The 16,520-nt window shown below is 29.0% G+C and overlaps 2 protein-coding genes across 2 annotated transcripts; one reads left to right on the top strand and one right to left on the bottom strand.

Moving 5' to 3' along the window:
- Positions 1–1,876: 1,876 nt before the first annotated feature.
- On the bottom strand, positions 1,877–7,261 carry LOC130900419 (phosphoribosyl pyrophosphate synthase-associated protein 2). The gene is made up of 5 exons (XM_057811033.1): positions 6,565–7,261; positions 5,940–6,228; positions 5,454–5,729; positions 4,939–5,085; positions 1,877–3,324 (listed from the first exon to the last, which is right to left on the bottom strand). The coding sequence occupies exons 1-5, from the start codon at positions 6,759–6,761 to the stop codon at positions 3,166–3,168; spliced, it is 1,068 nt and encodes a 355-aa protein (XP_057667016.1). The 5' UTR covers positions 6,762–7,261; the 3' UTR covers positions 1,877–3,165.
- LOC130900408 (DNA-directed RNA polymerase, mitochondrial) lies at positions 7,241–15,999 on the top strand. The gene is made up of 14 exons (XM_057810998.1): positions 7,241–7,524; positions 7,580–7,675; positions 7,891–8,344; positions 8,465–9,212; positions 9,916–10,705; positions 11,063–11,238; positions 11,787–11,987; positions 12,187–12,401; positions 12,579–12,927; positions 13,030–13,201; positions 13,696–13,906; positions 14,706–14,877; positions 15,685–15,776; positions 15,833–15,999. Exons 1-14 carry the CDS (start codon positions 7,404–7,406, stop codon positions 15,960–15,962), a joined length of 3,927 nt encoding a protein of 1,308 aa, XP_057666981.1. The 5' UTR covers positions 7,241–7,403; the 3' UTR covers positions 15,963–15,999.
- The last annotated feature ends 521 nt before the right edge of the window (positions 16,000–16,520 follow it).

Here is a 16,520-nt window from a genome sequence, read left to right as displayed (position 1 = left end):
ATGTTCTTCTTTATGCAGATAATCTAACATTAATGACTGCCACATACTTCAATCTGATATAGATACAATTTGTGATTGGTGTGATAAAAATGCACTTCCTCTCAACATTTCAAAGTGTAATACCTTATCTTTCACTAGAAAATTTAACCTCTTCCATTCTAATTATAGCATTTCTGATGTGTTTAAAACGTCTACAACATTCATAGATTTTGGTGTTACATTTAAACTTTGTTGAACATATTAATATTATCATTGGTGGAGCTTTTAGAAACATCGGTTTCGTACTGAGAAACTCTAGGCAGTTTACCGAAGTTAAAACCGTATCTTTTCTTTTTACTCTTTACTTTACTTTAGGACATAATACTTTATCAAATTATTTCAGTAATTTAAAACCAAAAAATACAAGTAGAAATATTATATTTGAGATTCTTTGTGATAATTGTCATGCTGGTTATATAGGACAGATATCTCATTATTTACAAAATAGATTAAGTCATTAATAAGAAGGAAATAGCAAAAAACATACATTGAATTATAAAAACAGAGTCAGATACAAAAAAAAAAGAATTTTTGGAAATGGTTTCTACACAATAAACTTATTTTTAATTAATTGCATGTATAAATAATTTGAAATGATAAATGCTTCTGTAACGTATATTAATATATAGATTGTATTTTCATATTTATGTGAAAGGGTTCTACTAATTTATACATCAGAGTTGTCTGAGCTACAAAATAAAATTATTTTTTATTAATTGCATATATGAATAATTCAAATTGATAAATGTATAGTTAAGTCAAAATGCCTTAAGTATATATTCAAGAAAAGTTGAATTCGACATCCATGTTTATGCATATTTATCAAGTATGGAGTACTGAATACACTGTTTATGCCAGCACTACACCAACACTGAAAATTACACTATCTGACGCACATTTCAATAACCAACCAGTTTACCTTCAGTTTCTAAAGATGATAACTTTCGAAACGCGCGTCAGACAGTGCAATTGTGAGTGTTGGTGTAAACAGTGTATGGGGCCGTCCATAAATCTCGTGATGGATTTTGAAGCATTTTTGAACCCCCTACCTCCTCACGTGATTGAGCAGAATTTTTTGTGATACCCTCCTCCTCCCTTAAGTAACACGTGATATTTCATGTTTTATAATTAATACCTTAAAATAATAACACAATTAAACCTCAAAACGTTTTCTTAACGATAATGATAAAGAATAATGAATTCTTTAGAATGAGGTTCTTTATTATTACATAATAAGTAAATAAATATTCTATCGTTAAACATATTATGCAAAATTATTTAAAAAAATATTCATTAGCCAGTAATACAGTAAAATTTTCAGTAGAGATCTGATTCCGCAACGCTGTGAAATTCTCCTATTTGGATAAAAATATTGCAAATATAATAATATGAAATATCACGAGATTAGTTTGCTAATCCCCCTTCCTCTCTCATGTGATCGACCAGGATGTTTGTATGCAACCTTCCCCTCCTTCACAGCCATCACGAGATTTATGGACGACTCCTATTCAGTATGACTATCGCCAACGGTTCCAGAAATTCCACCTTAGTTAAGTATGGAGTATCTAACTAAAAAGGATATTTTCAAAATAAAATAATTTTTGGTTATAACAATGTTTGACAGTTACAACATGTGACACAATTGAAGAAATCGTATTTAAGGTCTTAGTTAAAGTGATCTGTTTGTATTTAGTCAGTTAAAAACCTGACCTGTTTTAAACTTTCTTTGTACATGATCTAATTTTCAAATATTTCACGTCTAATTTACATTCCAGAAATTTTGCAAATTACTTAATAACTACAAGAAACTCAAAGGTTTGAAAATGAAACTCAGTGCTCAGAGGAATCTTATTTAATCTTGGACAAATATAAATGTATGGTATAGAATGTTAATTTATTTATATCCTATTGTTATTGTTTATAGTACAGTCATAAAAATATTGTAAATGTACATATCATCTAGTACAATAAGTACGTTTGGTACTGTTGCTGGTGAAGTACTGCGTAAAACAATATACAAACATGATAAATATAATTTTGGTATCAAAGCACAATTATGTTCAAAATATAATATTCATCTAGTTTTTAATGAATGTTCTTCGATTTTAGGTCTATTTTAATAAATATTTTTTTATAGAGAATATTTTTGTTTTATAATTGTAAAGCTGTTTGTATAGGAGACATATTTCGAAAATAGATCAAATAAATAAAAAAAACAGTCATAGGAAAAACACACATACATGAGTATAAAAATTTAAAAATTCTGGAAATAGATTCAAATACAAAGACGAGAATTCTTAGTAATGGTTCATATACATAAAAATGGAAAATTCTATAATTGATAAAAATACCTAAGCAATTTCAACTATGTTATAATTTTACTTTTGCTTGTGTGTATTAAGAATATTTACAATTAAAGACAAAATATCTGATGATTGATGTAGATTGTATTTTGATATTCATTTAATCAATTGATTTAGATACCAAGGTTATTAATGTCAAAAAAATAGTTTGATAGATACAAAAGTTAGATCATCTAAAATCAAGAACATTAATTCAAGAAAATACACTATTTAACAGTAAAACTAAAAAGTGAATATCTAAAATAACTATGATAGTATCAGTTATTGTGGTCAACAAATAGACAGAAGCAGTTATTGAATAAATATAAAGAAATATAGCCCTGATTCTAGTAAAAAACCCTCTAGAAATTAAACTAGTAGATTTACAAAGTTGTCAATTTGTCTAAGTGTGCTAAATAATGATAAAATATAATTGGACATATAAACCTCAAGTTTTTATATATTTTGAATCTTACATGTATTGCTTCAATAACATGAAATTTTAATAAATTTGGACGGATAACCTAATGTTTAAATTTCCAAAACCTATAAAGATATCGATTAAAATAAAGTAAAAACATTGTAAAAAGTGCGGTCATCAAAATAGCCACTTAAACCCTTTAATTGTGAAAATCAAATTTATCAAGTTGTTTTCAATAAAATATTTTCCAAAAACAAACTTCAACTTTTGCAAATTTATGACCATTTGCAATAGTGCCTGATTTTGTACAGGACACTTGATAAAAATTAAAGACTATAAGTTATGTTTCACAATTTTAGAAACTTAGTCTTCAAGAGTGACGTTTTTGAATAAATATGACATGGATTCTTTATTGTGAATTCGTCTAATAGCTTCTGATAGTAAAATCGAGATATCCACTGTTTTTATCTTGTGGCACTGCATTTTTTGAAGTTCATGCGGTATGGTATTGGTGACCACCACCTATAAAAATTAAATAAAAATATTCAAATGGAATAAAAAATTCAATACATTGAAAATATTCGAATTTAAAGTGATTTGCGGGATATTCAACAGTGAGGTTACTGAAATGATAGTGTTTTCTTGGGGACTTTAATGCATGTTTATTTATTAAATAAATAATTGCTGTTATGAATATTTTGCAATATAAAATTTATTATAACATATTTTAAGTGGTTGGTTCTTCAGGTAACTGTAACAATTAGTACCAAACTGAAAGCGAAGATGCTGTGGATCGCCATGGCATACAAACGCCTGGATGAGATACTCTCTAATTTCCTAATTATCGAAATTGTAGATCTAACGTAACAATTATATTGCAATGATAAAAGAATAAATAAATAACAAATGAGCCTAACTATTTAAAAATAATAAAAACAGAGACAAACAAAAAAATTAATATATAAACCCAAAATCTACAAAGTTATGTTCATCTGGGTCACGTCAAATTTTTGAAATTTTTCTTTAGGTAGAAAATACGTCCCAGAATAATGTATAACATGAATTAAATTTCTAGTTCAGCAACTTTGACCTAAGTCAGCACAGATAGTAATTATTTGTCTAATAATTAGAAATTCTCTATATTTTAAAACTTATTTGAATAATCTGCTCAACATTTGTAAAACCAGACAACTTGCCTTAAAATTTAAGCCCGCCAATTGACGGGAATCGTCAAAAAAAAACAAAAAACATGGAAAAAATTGAATTTCGAATTACATGAAATATATCCAACCTTTTGGGATTGCGGAGCGCCTCCACTGGAGATAGTTAAACTAACTCTCTAGGGGTTGTGCGGAGCGACTCCACTTACAGTAGCTGTCTCACTCCTTTTTTGGGAGTTGTCCATTTTATGGATCTGGATTTCTTTACTAATTGGGTTACCATATAACAAATACCAAACTATTTGTGAAATTGCGGATAGAAATGTTCACTAAATGTGAAAGTATTTTATGGTTATAGTGCTTTCTAAAATCAAATTATTTTAAATTATTATTCTTTTTTTTTTTTCAATTAATCTTTTATAGGTGCGTGTTAATACATACATACACATAATCATCGTTGTTCAGTGTTTTCCACAGTTATGAAAGTTTTTTGTGCCCTCCTTCTTCCAAACAAAATGGAACTGCGCAACACTCCAGAAAATTCAATATTTTGTTCAATCACAGTTTTATATGTTGACAGGAAATTATTTATATAAACTCTATTTTTACTTCTGTAATAACAAATGTTGGCATCTGTACTTTAAGACCTCACCACTAGTGCCACGAACTGGTGAGCATTGAAACAGTAGCACTCATTCTTGCTCCATTACAAAGGTTGAAGGATGAGATATTTTTGTAACCAGTATTGCAACTCTGAATTCCACATGCTCAATACTTTGATAAATTTTTAATAACATTGAACCTCAAACAACTCATACTTCAAAATAAGGAAAAATGTACTTTTATTTTAAGTTGCTTCATTTTATGATTAAAGAGTACTAAATATATTTTACTTTCAATAATTCTAAATATAAAATTTTTATATTAAATTAGTTTATAGGTTTAAACTGTAAGCGGGTGAAGATTTATCACTTACTTCATCTATAGGTGAATCATCAATTAAACGAGGAGCATCAGATGAAAGTAATCCATGTGTAGCCATAACGTAAATTTTATAAGCTCCACGTTCTTTTAGGACTTCAGCAGCTGCGACGAAAGACTGGACATCATCTATTAAATCATCCTAAAAAGAACATTTTCATTAATACTCCCTCATATTAATTAAATACTAGGTCTTCAATATTGGAATTTTTTCATTATTTTTTACCAAGATATCCTCTTTTTTATTTTATTATCACTCGTACCAATTTATTGATTATGATTAATTGACAAATAAAATTACAAATTTAGCTTTAAGGCTGTGAATTATAGGGAAGTTATGAACAAAAATAAATTTGATAATTTCTTCAATAATCATTTTTTGATTATTTTTACCAATCAAAATGTATGGATTACAAAAATGTTTTTTAATTGAAGCACAATTGTGAGAGATCAAACACTTATATAAATAGGTATTTGAATGAAAAATTATGATTTTTTCAATAAACTTACCACCATGATAGCAATGCGTCCACCCACATCTCCAACTACATTAATTGGAGGTTTTTCCTTAGCAATATGTACAGGTACACCAACACCTGCATCCATGGTACGTGATCTAGGTAAGGTTGGAGGGGAATATCTTCCATCTATCTCATCTGAATCAGACTGTTTTTGTTCTCCATGAATAACTGCAATACCAAGTCGAAGACGTTCTGCATAAGAAGTAGCTTTGTTTGTTGCTGCAGGATTTCTTGCAACTATTACTGAATTACGATAATCTGGAATCTTCATGTTTAAATATTTGTTAATGCCACTTTGAATTAATCTGTAAGTACAATTCAAGCATTTAATCGTAATATTTCCAATTTTATGAAATTAAAACTGAAGTTCTGGAATGAATAAAGAAAATAAATCCAAATTAAGTTTCAGATATATTTTCAAACATAAATTTGCACAGGTCACCTTTTTATTATATAATTATATTATCATACTTACACTTTCTTGAATATATTGAAGGAGGAAAGGGCTAGCTCTTAAATTGTCAACAGGGCAATCAAAAAATCCTTGTATTTCTTTTTGGTGCAGGTCCATTGTTATGATATGCGTTAATCCTGAATTGCACATCATTTGTGCTAATAGTTTTGTGACAATGCTGCCTCGTTTACGCATTTTGCATTGCTTGCTATAAGGAAGATAAGGTATAACACCAACAATGGATTTTGCTGATGAAGTTTTACAAGCATAAGCCATTATCAATAGTTCCATAATATTATTGTTAACATCCCTAAAATAATATGGATATAAACAAATTTATCAAAAAGAATGGATGAATTTTCATGTTATATAAGGTATATTGTAAGTAAGTAAGGCACTTGAAAGTTTAGGTAATTAGACAAGAAAATATTGTTATTAGTTATGTTTTTATTGCTAATGATGAAATAGAAATCAATGTGTTATTAATATTTCTAATATTAGATTTTGAAATAAAAAAAAGTCCACATATTTTCAGTTATAGATTCAATTTTCTTTTTTTGTTGTTGATATCAAATAACAAAAACTATTAAACTAGCGTAGTTCATACTCTTTACAATGACTAACTTTGTATGGTTCATGATCTTACTTTGCACCAGTTTGGATAATGTAGACTTCCTTCCCTCTAATAGAATCGTTAATTTGGACCATCGATTCGCGATTTGATTTATGATAAACAGCACATCCGCTTGATTTTACTCCTAGTCTCTTGTGAATTAAATTTGCTAATTCTGGATGAGAGTTTCCTGATAAGAGTACAATATCAGAAGTCTTAGGTGCATCCATGATCCCAAAATACCGAACGAATTTATTCAACTATCCTAAAAGTGTATCTTGAAAATATTAATACCTCAAACACATAAATAAAATGTTGAAGATAGGATAAGTAAGTTATATATTTTTATTATTTTATCACAATCACAAACAATAATCACATTTTCGATAGTTCTAATCTGACATCATTTTTATCAATTTTTATATTGTTCAATAAGTTTGTTCCCTAATCAACCACATGTTTGCTCGCTTAAGAAACGTTCGTTAACAACACTTCACTGACAATTAGTATATTATGTGCGCGATAAATTTAGTTAAGATTGTTAATAGTAAACTTTTGATAAAAAATAGATGCCCACTTGAATACCTCTTTATACTTTTACATAAAAATAATAATTTTTCAATGCAATTACTTATCATATATTTATATGAACTATTAAATTTAGCTTGTACATATTTTGGCAGCGATGAGAATTTTACACAATCCACTCAAAAGCGCCAAACTGGTGTCCCTGTTGATAAAGTGTATTTGACACCTATTATGTGATAACTATCACTTTGTTTTGGTTAGGCGTGCAGAATGAATTAGGTTAAAAATACTTTTAAAGATTTCAAATTTATCCAAATATCTTTAAGATAAAAAACATTAAAAATATGCATAGATTAATCAAAGGTCCAGGATCGAATTTTTATAAATATTCTCGAGAATCATTCAGCACACATAATAATAACGGAAAAAGTTGCCTCTTATGTAAAATAAATGATATTTGTAGAGGTGAGGCACGTGCTAAATATATCTTATTTATTACTAAAGAAACACTCATTTTCAGGCTCATTTATTTATAATTCGACTGTAGCTCATCCAAGTTTAAAGTATAAGAAACCCAGAAAAAGATGTAAAAAGGAATATGCCGAATTGTTAGTTGGTAAGTAAATTAATCTCTTTTGAATAAAAGCATTTGCAATTGTATTTACCCATTCATTAAAATTTGTGTTGATATATTATTGAATGAAATTATGTAGAAAATGAAAATATATAGAATATTGATAAAAATTGAATTCAATAATACTTCTTTGTAATAAGTTTTTTAAATGCATATATTTCACAGAATAATTGTTGAACATAGTATTATTATTTCAGTTTCAGAAAATTCGTTATGTCAACGCAGAGCGAATATAAAAAAACTCACTTTTAGCGATTTGGAATTACTAGCTAGTACAAATTTGAATTTGAGTGAACTATATAAACTTAAAGAAATTTCTGAGAATTCTGTGGTAACTACAGTAAATGAGTATACTTACAATAATTTAAATATCATTGAAAATTTTCCATCATCTAATATAAGCTCTTCAGATATCACTTCAAGTTCCAATAAAATTGAAAAAACAGTTGTTTTGGAAGTACCCAAAGAAATCATTTTTAATACTCCTACTTATATGAATATTTTAAGAGATAAGCTAAGAAATGAATCAGGAATTGAACATAATACTGAGCTAAATAATTCCAAAGTATCATTCTTTTTACCTACTAATGAATTGATAACTGAAGTTAATGGAGTTGAACCCAGTGAAGAGCACGAGGCAGATCTTGACAGGTATTCCAATTTATTTTGCTTTGAATTATCACATGCAAAAACCTATAAATTGCTTTCATAATGAAATAAAATATTATTATATTATAATGCCAATGTTTAATCAACACTTTTTTGTTTTAGTATCAAAGTAGTAAATACATTTCAGCCAGAAGTAATAGATGAGCAAATATCAGAAGTTGACGAAATTAAAGATCCACCAGACAAACCCATTGTAAAGGCTAGTATAGACCGTAAACGTAGAAAAGAAATTATAACAAAAACAATTGCTGCATATATAGAAGTATGTTCCAGTTTAAAAAATCCTCAAAGAGGATTGAATGCTTTACAGTTTCATAGATTTCAAGCTAAAAGAATGGGGAGGAAGCAATATGTTCCAATACAAAGTAAAAATGTTTATAATGTCCTTCTGAAAGGATTTGCTGATAAGGGTGATTTACCAAAAGTTCGAGAAGTACTGGCTATCATGCAAGAAGATCATATTGACAGAAATATTCAAACTTATGTAGCAATATTCCAATGTTTAGGAAGAGACAATGTCAACAATTATTTGGAGGAGATAAAAAAATTTGCAGAAGAAGCTCAAACCCAAGGAATTACATTTGATATGATAATGAATAAAGGAATTTTTTTAAATAAAGAAAGGGAACTTGTTTTGAATGCAATCCGTTGCTTCACACCAAACTATGAACCTCAATATCAGGAACCTCAAGTAACCTATAATAACCACTTAGTAAATGGGTTAAATCATTCTGATCAACAAAAACCATTTGTGTTAACCAGTGATTCTAGCAAGGGGTTGTTTAAAGAGGCTTCACTTATGGAATGTGTAGAAAAACAAATTGAAATGGAAAAATATGGATATGTAACAGTAAGTTTTACATATTTACTTTTTTGGATCTTTTCTACTTTAAAATCCTTCTACTGCTTTAAATTAATTGTACAATGAAAATAAACTTAATTAGAGCATAAGTATAAAGTGGAAATTGAATAGAGTATTTGATAGACCATTCTGAGTGCTGTCTTTATTTAGAAAAATGTTCTGGTAATCTGCTTATTAACTTTGAATTGTCAACGAAAAATTATACTTTGCTGTCTATTAGTTTTGGAAGTTAGGGAAGCATGAAAGAAATGAAAAATAAAGCCACAACTAATATGTTATTTTGTTAGATATTCAAAATATCTTTCACCTTCTATTTGGCAACATCTGGAATTGATGGGTTATTTGAGAAATTGTTATAATTCCAAGTGGGTCAATGTAAAAATTCCATAAAAGTAGAGCCTGACGGCTCTCATCTTATTTTTCATAAAAATTCCGATTATTTTCAATAGTGCTTATTATTTGACTAATTAAACAACCGTATGATTTCAAACATACCACATATGAGCTATAGGAATATAACAATACTTGATAAATATAGTTTTCATTTTAATTGAAATTTGTTGTTTTGACTTTGTACTTTTGAGTTGATTGACTTTTACTTCCCTAGTTTGAAAGTAACTCTCATCCATCCCTGAGGGACATCTAATTTTTTATTGATTAATTATTGATATGACATTTTCCAATATTTCAGATTAGCAGTATTGAAAAAAAAGGACCAGTAACAGAAGAAATACAGAGAAATCGTAATTCTTTAGAAGAACATTATAAAATGTGGGAAAATGAAGCATTAAAAGCGTTCAATAGAGATTTAGCTACTTTAACTGCACAAAGAAGTGCCATAAACATGGAACCATATATAAGATCTATTCCAGCGAAGGATTGTATAGCAATAATTGTTGAAGAAGCTAAAAAGATGGCTCAAGGATCAGAAACATACAGTCCTACAGTTAATATGTTGTATAAAGAATTGGGTAGTAAAGTATATGCTCGTTATAAGATCCTTTCTAAACAAAAAAAGGGAGTATTAGATAAAGTGACTGATATCCACAAAACCTATTGCAATCATTATTCTAAGACACATAAACCTTTAAATGTGTTGCCTGTTGAAGAAGTAACTGTAAACTCTAGGCAAACATGGCAATGGATTGATCATAGTTTGAAAAAACAAGGTGCAACACTTGAAACAAATCATCAAGAATGGGTACCTACAATTTTAACTTTCATAGGAAAATTTTTGTATCATATTGTTATGTATGACCTCAAAGTTGATGTAAACGTTCTAAAGAACTCTAAACATAAAAATTATTTACCAGCATTTTATACTATATTTAGAACTCAAGGTAGGATTATCAAAGAAGAAGTGAAACCTCACCCTATTCTGTGTAAGCTTTATCGACAGTCCCATCCTGAAACTTTGACGTTTCCAACTAATGAAGTGCCAATGGTTTGTCCACCAATTCCATGGATCTCGACAGAGATAGGTGAGTGAAAGTTCATTTTATACATTTCCCAGTAGAATATTATATCAATCAAATTAAATCAAGTCATGATTAAAGGAAAAATGTTTATACAGTTTATATATACAGTTTGAGATAACAATCATTTGAAAATGGATTGAGAATTTATACTAAAACAATTTTTAGTTCCCATGAACTTTAGGAATAATATTAAATTTTAATTTAGTATTTATATCCTATAACTATTGGGAATTATTGAAATTGAATAATAATAATCTCGGCAATGTTGATAATAATTATTTTAACAGCTTTCTAAATACTTGTAATTTTTATACTATCATGTCAAAATTTTAGATACATTAACTTTATGTTTTATTGTAGGAGGGTATCTGATATCTCCTTGCGATGTTATTAGATTACCTACACAGGCTACTAGTCAGAGAGATAAACTTAAAGAAGTTGGAGAACAGCAACTATATCCTAGTTTAGATGCTCTTAATCAACTGGCTTCTGTACCCTGGAAAGTTAATCAAAAAGTTTTAGATGTGATATTAGAGGTATGATTTATGAATTACAGATATTTTCAACAAATGAGCATTGCTGCAGTTGACATATTATTGTGTATTAACTCAGATACTTCTTCTACCCTATTGCTAAAAGTAAACAACATAAAATTTCGTATTCACACTCGCATAAATGTAATATTTCTAAGTTTTCAGATATATTTACCATCTTCTCATCTTTCTGTTATGAGATGTTTTGTTGGTATTTTATCCTTTTGTTAGAACTATAGTATTGTATTCTTGGTCTTTCTCTTATATTTTTTCCTATTACTTAGTGTATCCATTTTCCTAACCTAACCCTTTCCATACCTTTTCGCTCTTTATTTTGTTCCCTTGGCTTTTTTATTGTCAGGAATTTTCTACATATCCATATTCAAATTTTTTTGCCTAATATTATTTAGTTTATATTTCTTTCAGTATCATATATTCGCTCCATTTCTATTTTTCAGTTTGCTTATTTTGTATTTATTTGTATTTTCTTTTAATATTATCATTTCTTATAGAACATTGAAAATATAAATTAAATGATTTAAATCTTTTAGGTATTTAATAATGGAGGATCATCGACTTTAGATGTCCCTGAACCCTCTTGGTCACTTACACCACCACCATTTCCCAGTGCAGATACTGACAAATCTGAAAGATATCAGCTATTCAGACAAAGAATGCAATATAGAAGAAAGAAGGCTGAAATGTATTCATTGTGGTGTGATTGTTTATATCGTCTCTCTTTGGCCAATCATGTGAGTTTCAAATACTCTTAAATAGTATACATAAAGTTTGAGTGATATTACAATCAATGTTAATAGAGAAGCCATGAATCTGTATGAGCAATTTTTAACTCACAAGTCACATAAATGTTAGAAACAAAAAGGAAAAGATTAATTGAAAATTGAAGCTGACTTTTTTATTTTTAAAATATTCAGTTTATTTTATTTTCAGTTCCGCGATACCATCTTTTGGCTACCTCATAACATGGATTTCAGAGGTAGAGTCTATCCAGTTCCACCACACTTGAATCATTTAGGTTCTGACTTGGCTAGGTCTATGCTTGTTTTTGCTGAACCACGGCCACTTGGACCTCATGGTTTGAATTGGTTGAAGATTCACCTTATCAATTTGACTGGGTTAAAGAAAAATGAGTCAGTAAATGAAAGGTATAGAGAGTAAAGAATCTTTTAGCACCTAAATTTCAAACAATAATTTCTGAGAAGCTACTGAGTGTTTAATGAGACAGAAAACAATAATTGCATAATATTTTTTATTATAGTTTTGTATATCTAGATTTCTCATTACTTTTAAGAATAGTTTGAGATTAATAAAAACATTTGTAGGTTGAGATATGCCAATGAAATAATTGATAAAATATTGGATTCTGCCGAAAAACCATTAACTGGTAACAGATGGTGGGCCGAATCGGATGAACCTTGGCAAACACTTGCTTGTTGTATGGAAATTGCCAAAGTCTTACGATCTCCTAACCCAGAGCAATTCTTGAGCCATTTTCCAATTCATCAAGACGGAAGCTGTAATGGTTTGCAGCATTATGCAGCTTTGGGACGAGATAGCGGTGGAGCTTTTAGTGTCAATTTAGCTCCATCTGAGAAACCACAAGATGTATATAGTGCAGTTGTGACTTTAGTAGAGCAGCAAAGGGCTAAAGATGCAGCAAATGGAATTGAGGTAAGATTATATTTTATTTATTAACAATTTCATATATGATACAATCTTGCTTGATGTCAATTCAAAGTAATTTTGTTATTTATATAAAATAATATGTTTCAGATTGCTAAAGTTCTAGAAGGTTTTATCAAAAGGAAAGTGATAAAACAAACTATTATGACGACAGTATATGGTGTGACTCGATTTGGAGCTAGATTGCAAATTGCTCGACAACTTAAAGATATTGATGAATTCCCGAAGGAGTCTGTTTGGGCAGCATCTTCATATCTTACTAGTTAGTAGGAATGCTTAGCTTCTAATATCTTTCAAGGTTTAAAGTATACAGATGAACATAATATTTTCAGTGACTTCAGAAACATCTTTTTCTCTTTTAGCCTGTATATGCTAAATTCTAGCACATCCAATCTATTCTATTCATTCATCTGTCTGTTCATTGTTAGTAAACTTTCTTTGAAGGTTTCTCTCTAATTTCAAATTTTATTTCTTGTTCATCTATTGTTATCTTCCAAAATCTCATTTCTGCTCCTTTCTCCTCTTTTTGTGACTCTGGCTTTTTTTGCATTTTTTCTATTGTAATATCATCAAATTTTTTGTTATTAACAACGAGTTTTCCATTAATATGATTAATAATACCAAACATGTTTTTGTTACTATCCATCGTTAACGCAGTTTTTATAAAATTATCTTCTTTTTTATTAATACTTACTAACTAGAACAAATCATCTGCTCATATTATTGTATAATATTTTAATAGTACACGGTTTTTAGGTAGAACTTTTGAATCGTTGCGAACAATGTTCACATCAACAAGAGAAATTCAAGACTGGTTCACCGAATGTGCAAGGTTAATATCATCTGTTGGATCTCAGCATGTGGAATGGATAACACCTTTAGGTTTACCGATTGTTCAACCATACTTTAAGTATAGAAAAGCACCATCAGGACCCACTTATGAATCTTACATTATGGATAAATATGAGTAAGTTAGTAATTTAAACTATGACTACTAAACTGTAAACATTAAAGATGGCCGAAGACTATATGTGTCTTATGACAAAAATTCTCTAATAGAAGTCGGACTAAAAATTAAAAAAATATTAGTAAATTAATGGTTTCCTTACAATCTATCATTTGATCTCATTTAATATCTCTTCAATTTTTCCAATGCTTTTCTAGTGTTCATAAACATGTTATATCTAATGTGATTGGTTTTCATCATAGATTCCTGTATTAAAAACTTGAAATCACTTGCACATGACTTTGTATCATGAGTGTAATATTTATATAAGACTTTGTAATTAATCCAGCACCCCACATTTATGTCAGAGAATGTTTCTAAAGAGGATTCATGTGTGGTAACAATAAAAAATGTTTAGTTTCAATACAAATGGTATTTGCTATAGGAATTTATATTATAAATCAATTCACTTACCTTATGAATCTCTTACAATAGATACCTCTGACTGACAATTTATTCAGCAGCAACTTTAATTAAAAATACATTTTTCCACAACTTTGGCATTTTTTTCATTTTCTTTTGTAACTATAGATATTGATTTGATTGAACCAATAAGAGAGGGTGGAATTAATACAAGTAATATTTCTTAAAAGTACCTTGTCCCTTTATAACATTGCTAGCCAACTTCAGACTCACAAGATGGAGTTTCTTCAAAAATATCCCTCACAACTTAGGCACTTTTATATTTAGATTGCTCTGATAGTAGTTAAAAGTTATATACTTTCGAAATGAATTTTATTCAAAAATAATTTATTTGTAGAAAACCAAATGTGATGAAACAAAAAAACGCATTCCCACCAAATTTTATTCATTCATTGGATTCTAGTCATATGATGTTAACATCTCTTAACTGTGAAAGAGCTGGCATCACATTTGTTTCCGTTCACGACTGTTATTGGACTCATCCATCTACTGTACACATCATGAACAAGGTGAGTTATCATGGTTAAATATTCAATATGTATCTGGAGAGATAGAACGAATATTTACATTAAAATTCAGATACATTCATAAATTTTATAGACAAGTCTGGAAGCCCAAGCTTGAAATAAAGCCTACACATAAGTACAAGTTCACCTATTTGTAGGGTCTATTAACATAGGGTATATTAACATAGCTTTACTTATACACTAGTTAGTAGGAACGCTAAGTTAAATGTATATAAGTAGTTCGTTAAAGTCAAACGTAGAACAAATATTTCTTTAGTTACCCCCGTTTGAGGAATTTGCCTGTACTTATAGTTTCTCCATTGGCTACTTCCCATTCTTCTACTCCATAAGTATAAAGTTATTATCTCTTCTCCAATTGTGTGTTAAGCATATTCCGCTATTCGATTTTTATATTTTTTAAAATGTTCTGTATCAATCTATTGACTATTTTCCATGTTTTTTAAAATAATCAGAGATCCGTGTATCTCACATAGTTATTATACGTTCTACAGTCAATTTTAGTGAAATACTTCTTAAGAATATAATCTTTTATTTTATGTCCTTGAAAGCCTTATCATAAATCAAGTAAGCTTTCAGAGTTTTAAGGTAGGTGAAATTGTTAAGTTCGAATGTCTTAAAATAATTATGATTTACACTATTAAATCAACTACAGTTCAGTTTTCTTTTTCAAATTTGTCTAAGCAAGTCATATAAGTGTTCTTTTTCCTTCTATTTTTTTCACTGCTTTATGGCGGAAGCTGTGATTTTTGAGGGTTAACAATAATGATAAAAATCTGTTTCATATTTCAGATATGTAGGGAACAATTTGTCGCTTTACATTCTGAACCCATATTAGAAGATCTATCCAAATTTTTATGGAACAAGTTTAGCTATGATCAAAGGTAATGATTATGAAATATATTTTTGGCTATTATTTCATGCAAAATATAATTTCTAGCGAATTTAGTGGAGACGGATCCGTAGGAGACTTGACGAAAATGAAGTTGAATCGTATTTTAAGACATCTCCCAAAAAGAGGCGACTTTGACATAAACCAAGTATTGAAATCCATTTACTTCTTTAGTTAATCTAATTTTTTTTATGAAATAAAAATACGTCCTTCAACATTTGCTTTATTTCATAGTTAATATCTAAGTGTAGTTTTTATTTCAGTTCATAAAGAGAAAAGTAATTAAAAAAAAAACAATTTTAATTATTCCAATTTCTAAGTCTACAGGGTTGTAGAATTATAATGGAAAACATAATGAAGTATTTTGGAAACAATAGTGAATATTGATGTAGATATTTTTTCTGCTATATTTACTAAACTCAATATGAAATAGAGCTTTGTCAATATCTTAAAATATCCTAGTTACGTAGCATTTGTATATTCAGGTACCATGTACACCGCAATCCAAAGGAACTATTGCGTCTTCTTTTCTTGCTGTGATACTGGGGATCATCATTTTTACAGCTTATCTCTACAGCTTGCAGATCATTGACTTAGAATGAAATGTTTCACCAGGCTCTGACTCTCCTCTACCATATCCGAATAGTTGCTCCATACTAGACATACAAGTTTTATTGAATTTAAATATGTATAGCATTTTTGAATCTGACAAATAAACATGATTCCATATTTTCGA

This window comes from Diorhabda carinulata, chromosome X (assembly GCF_026250575.1).
Source record: "Diorhabda carinulata isolate Delta chromosome X, icDioCari1.1, whole genome shotgun sequence".
In the NCBI taxonomy this organism is placed as follows: domain Eukaryota; kingdom Metazoa; phylum Arthropoda; class Insecta; order Coleoptera; family Chrysomelidae; genus Diorhabda; species Diorhabda carinulata.
Note: the sequence above shows the minus strand (reverse complement) of the source record. Positions and strands in the feature narration are given on the sequence as shown.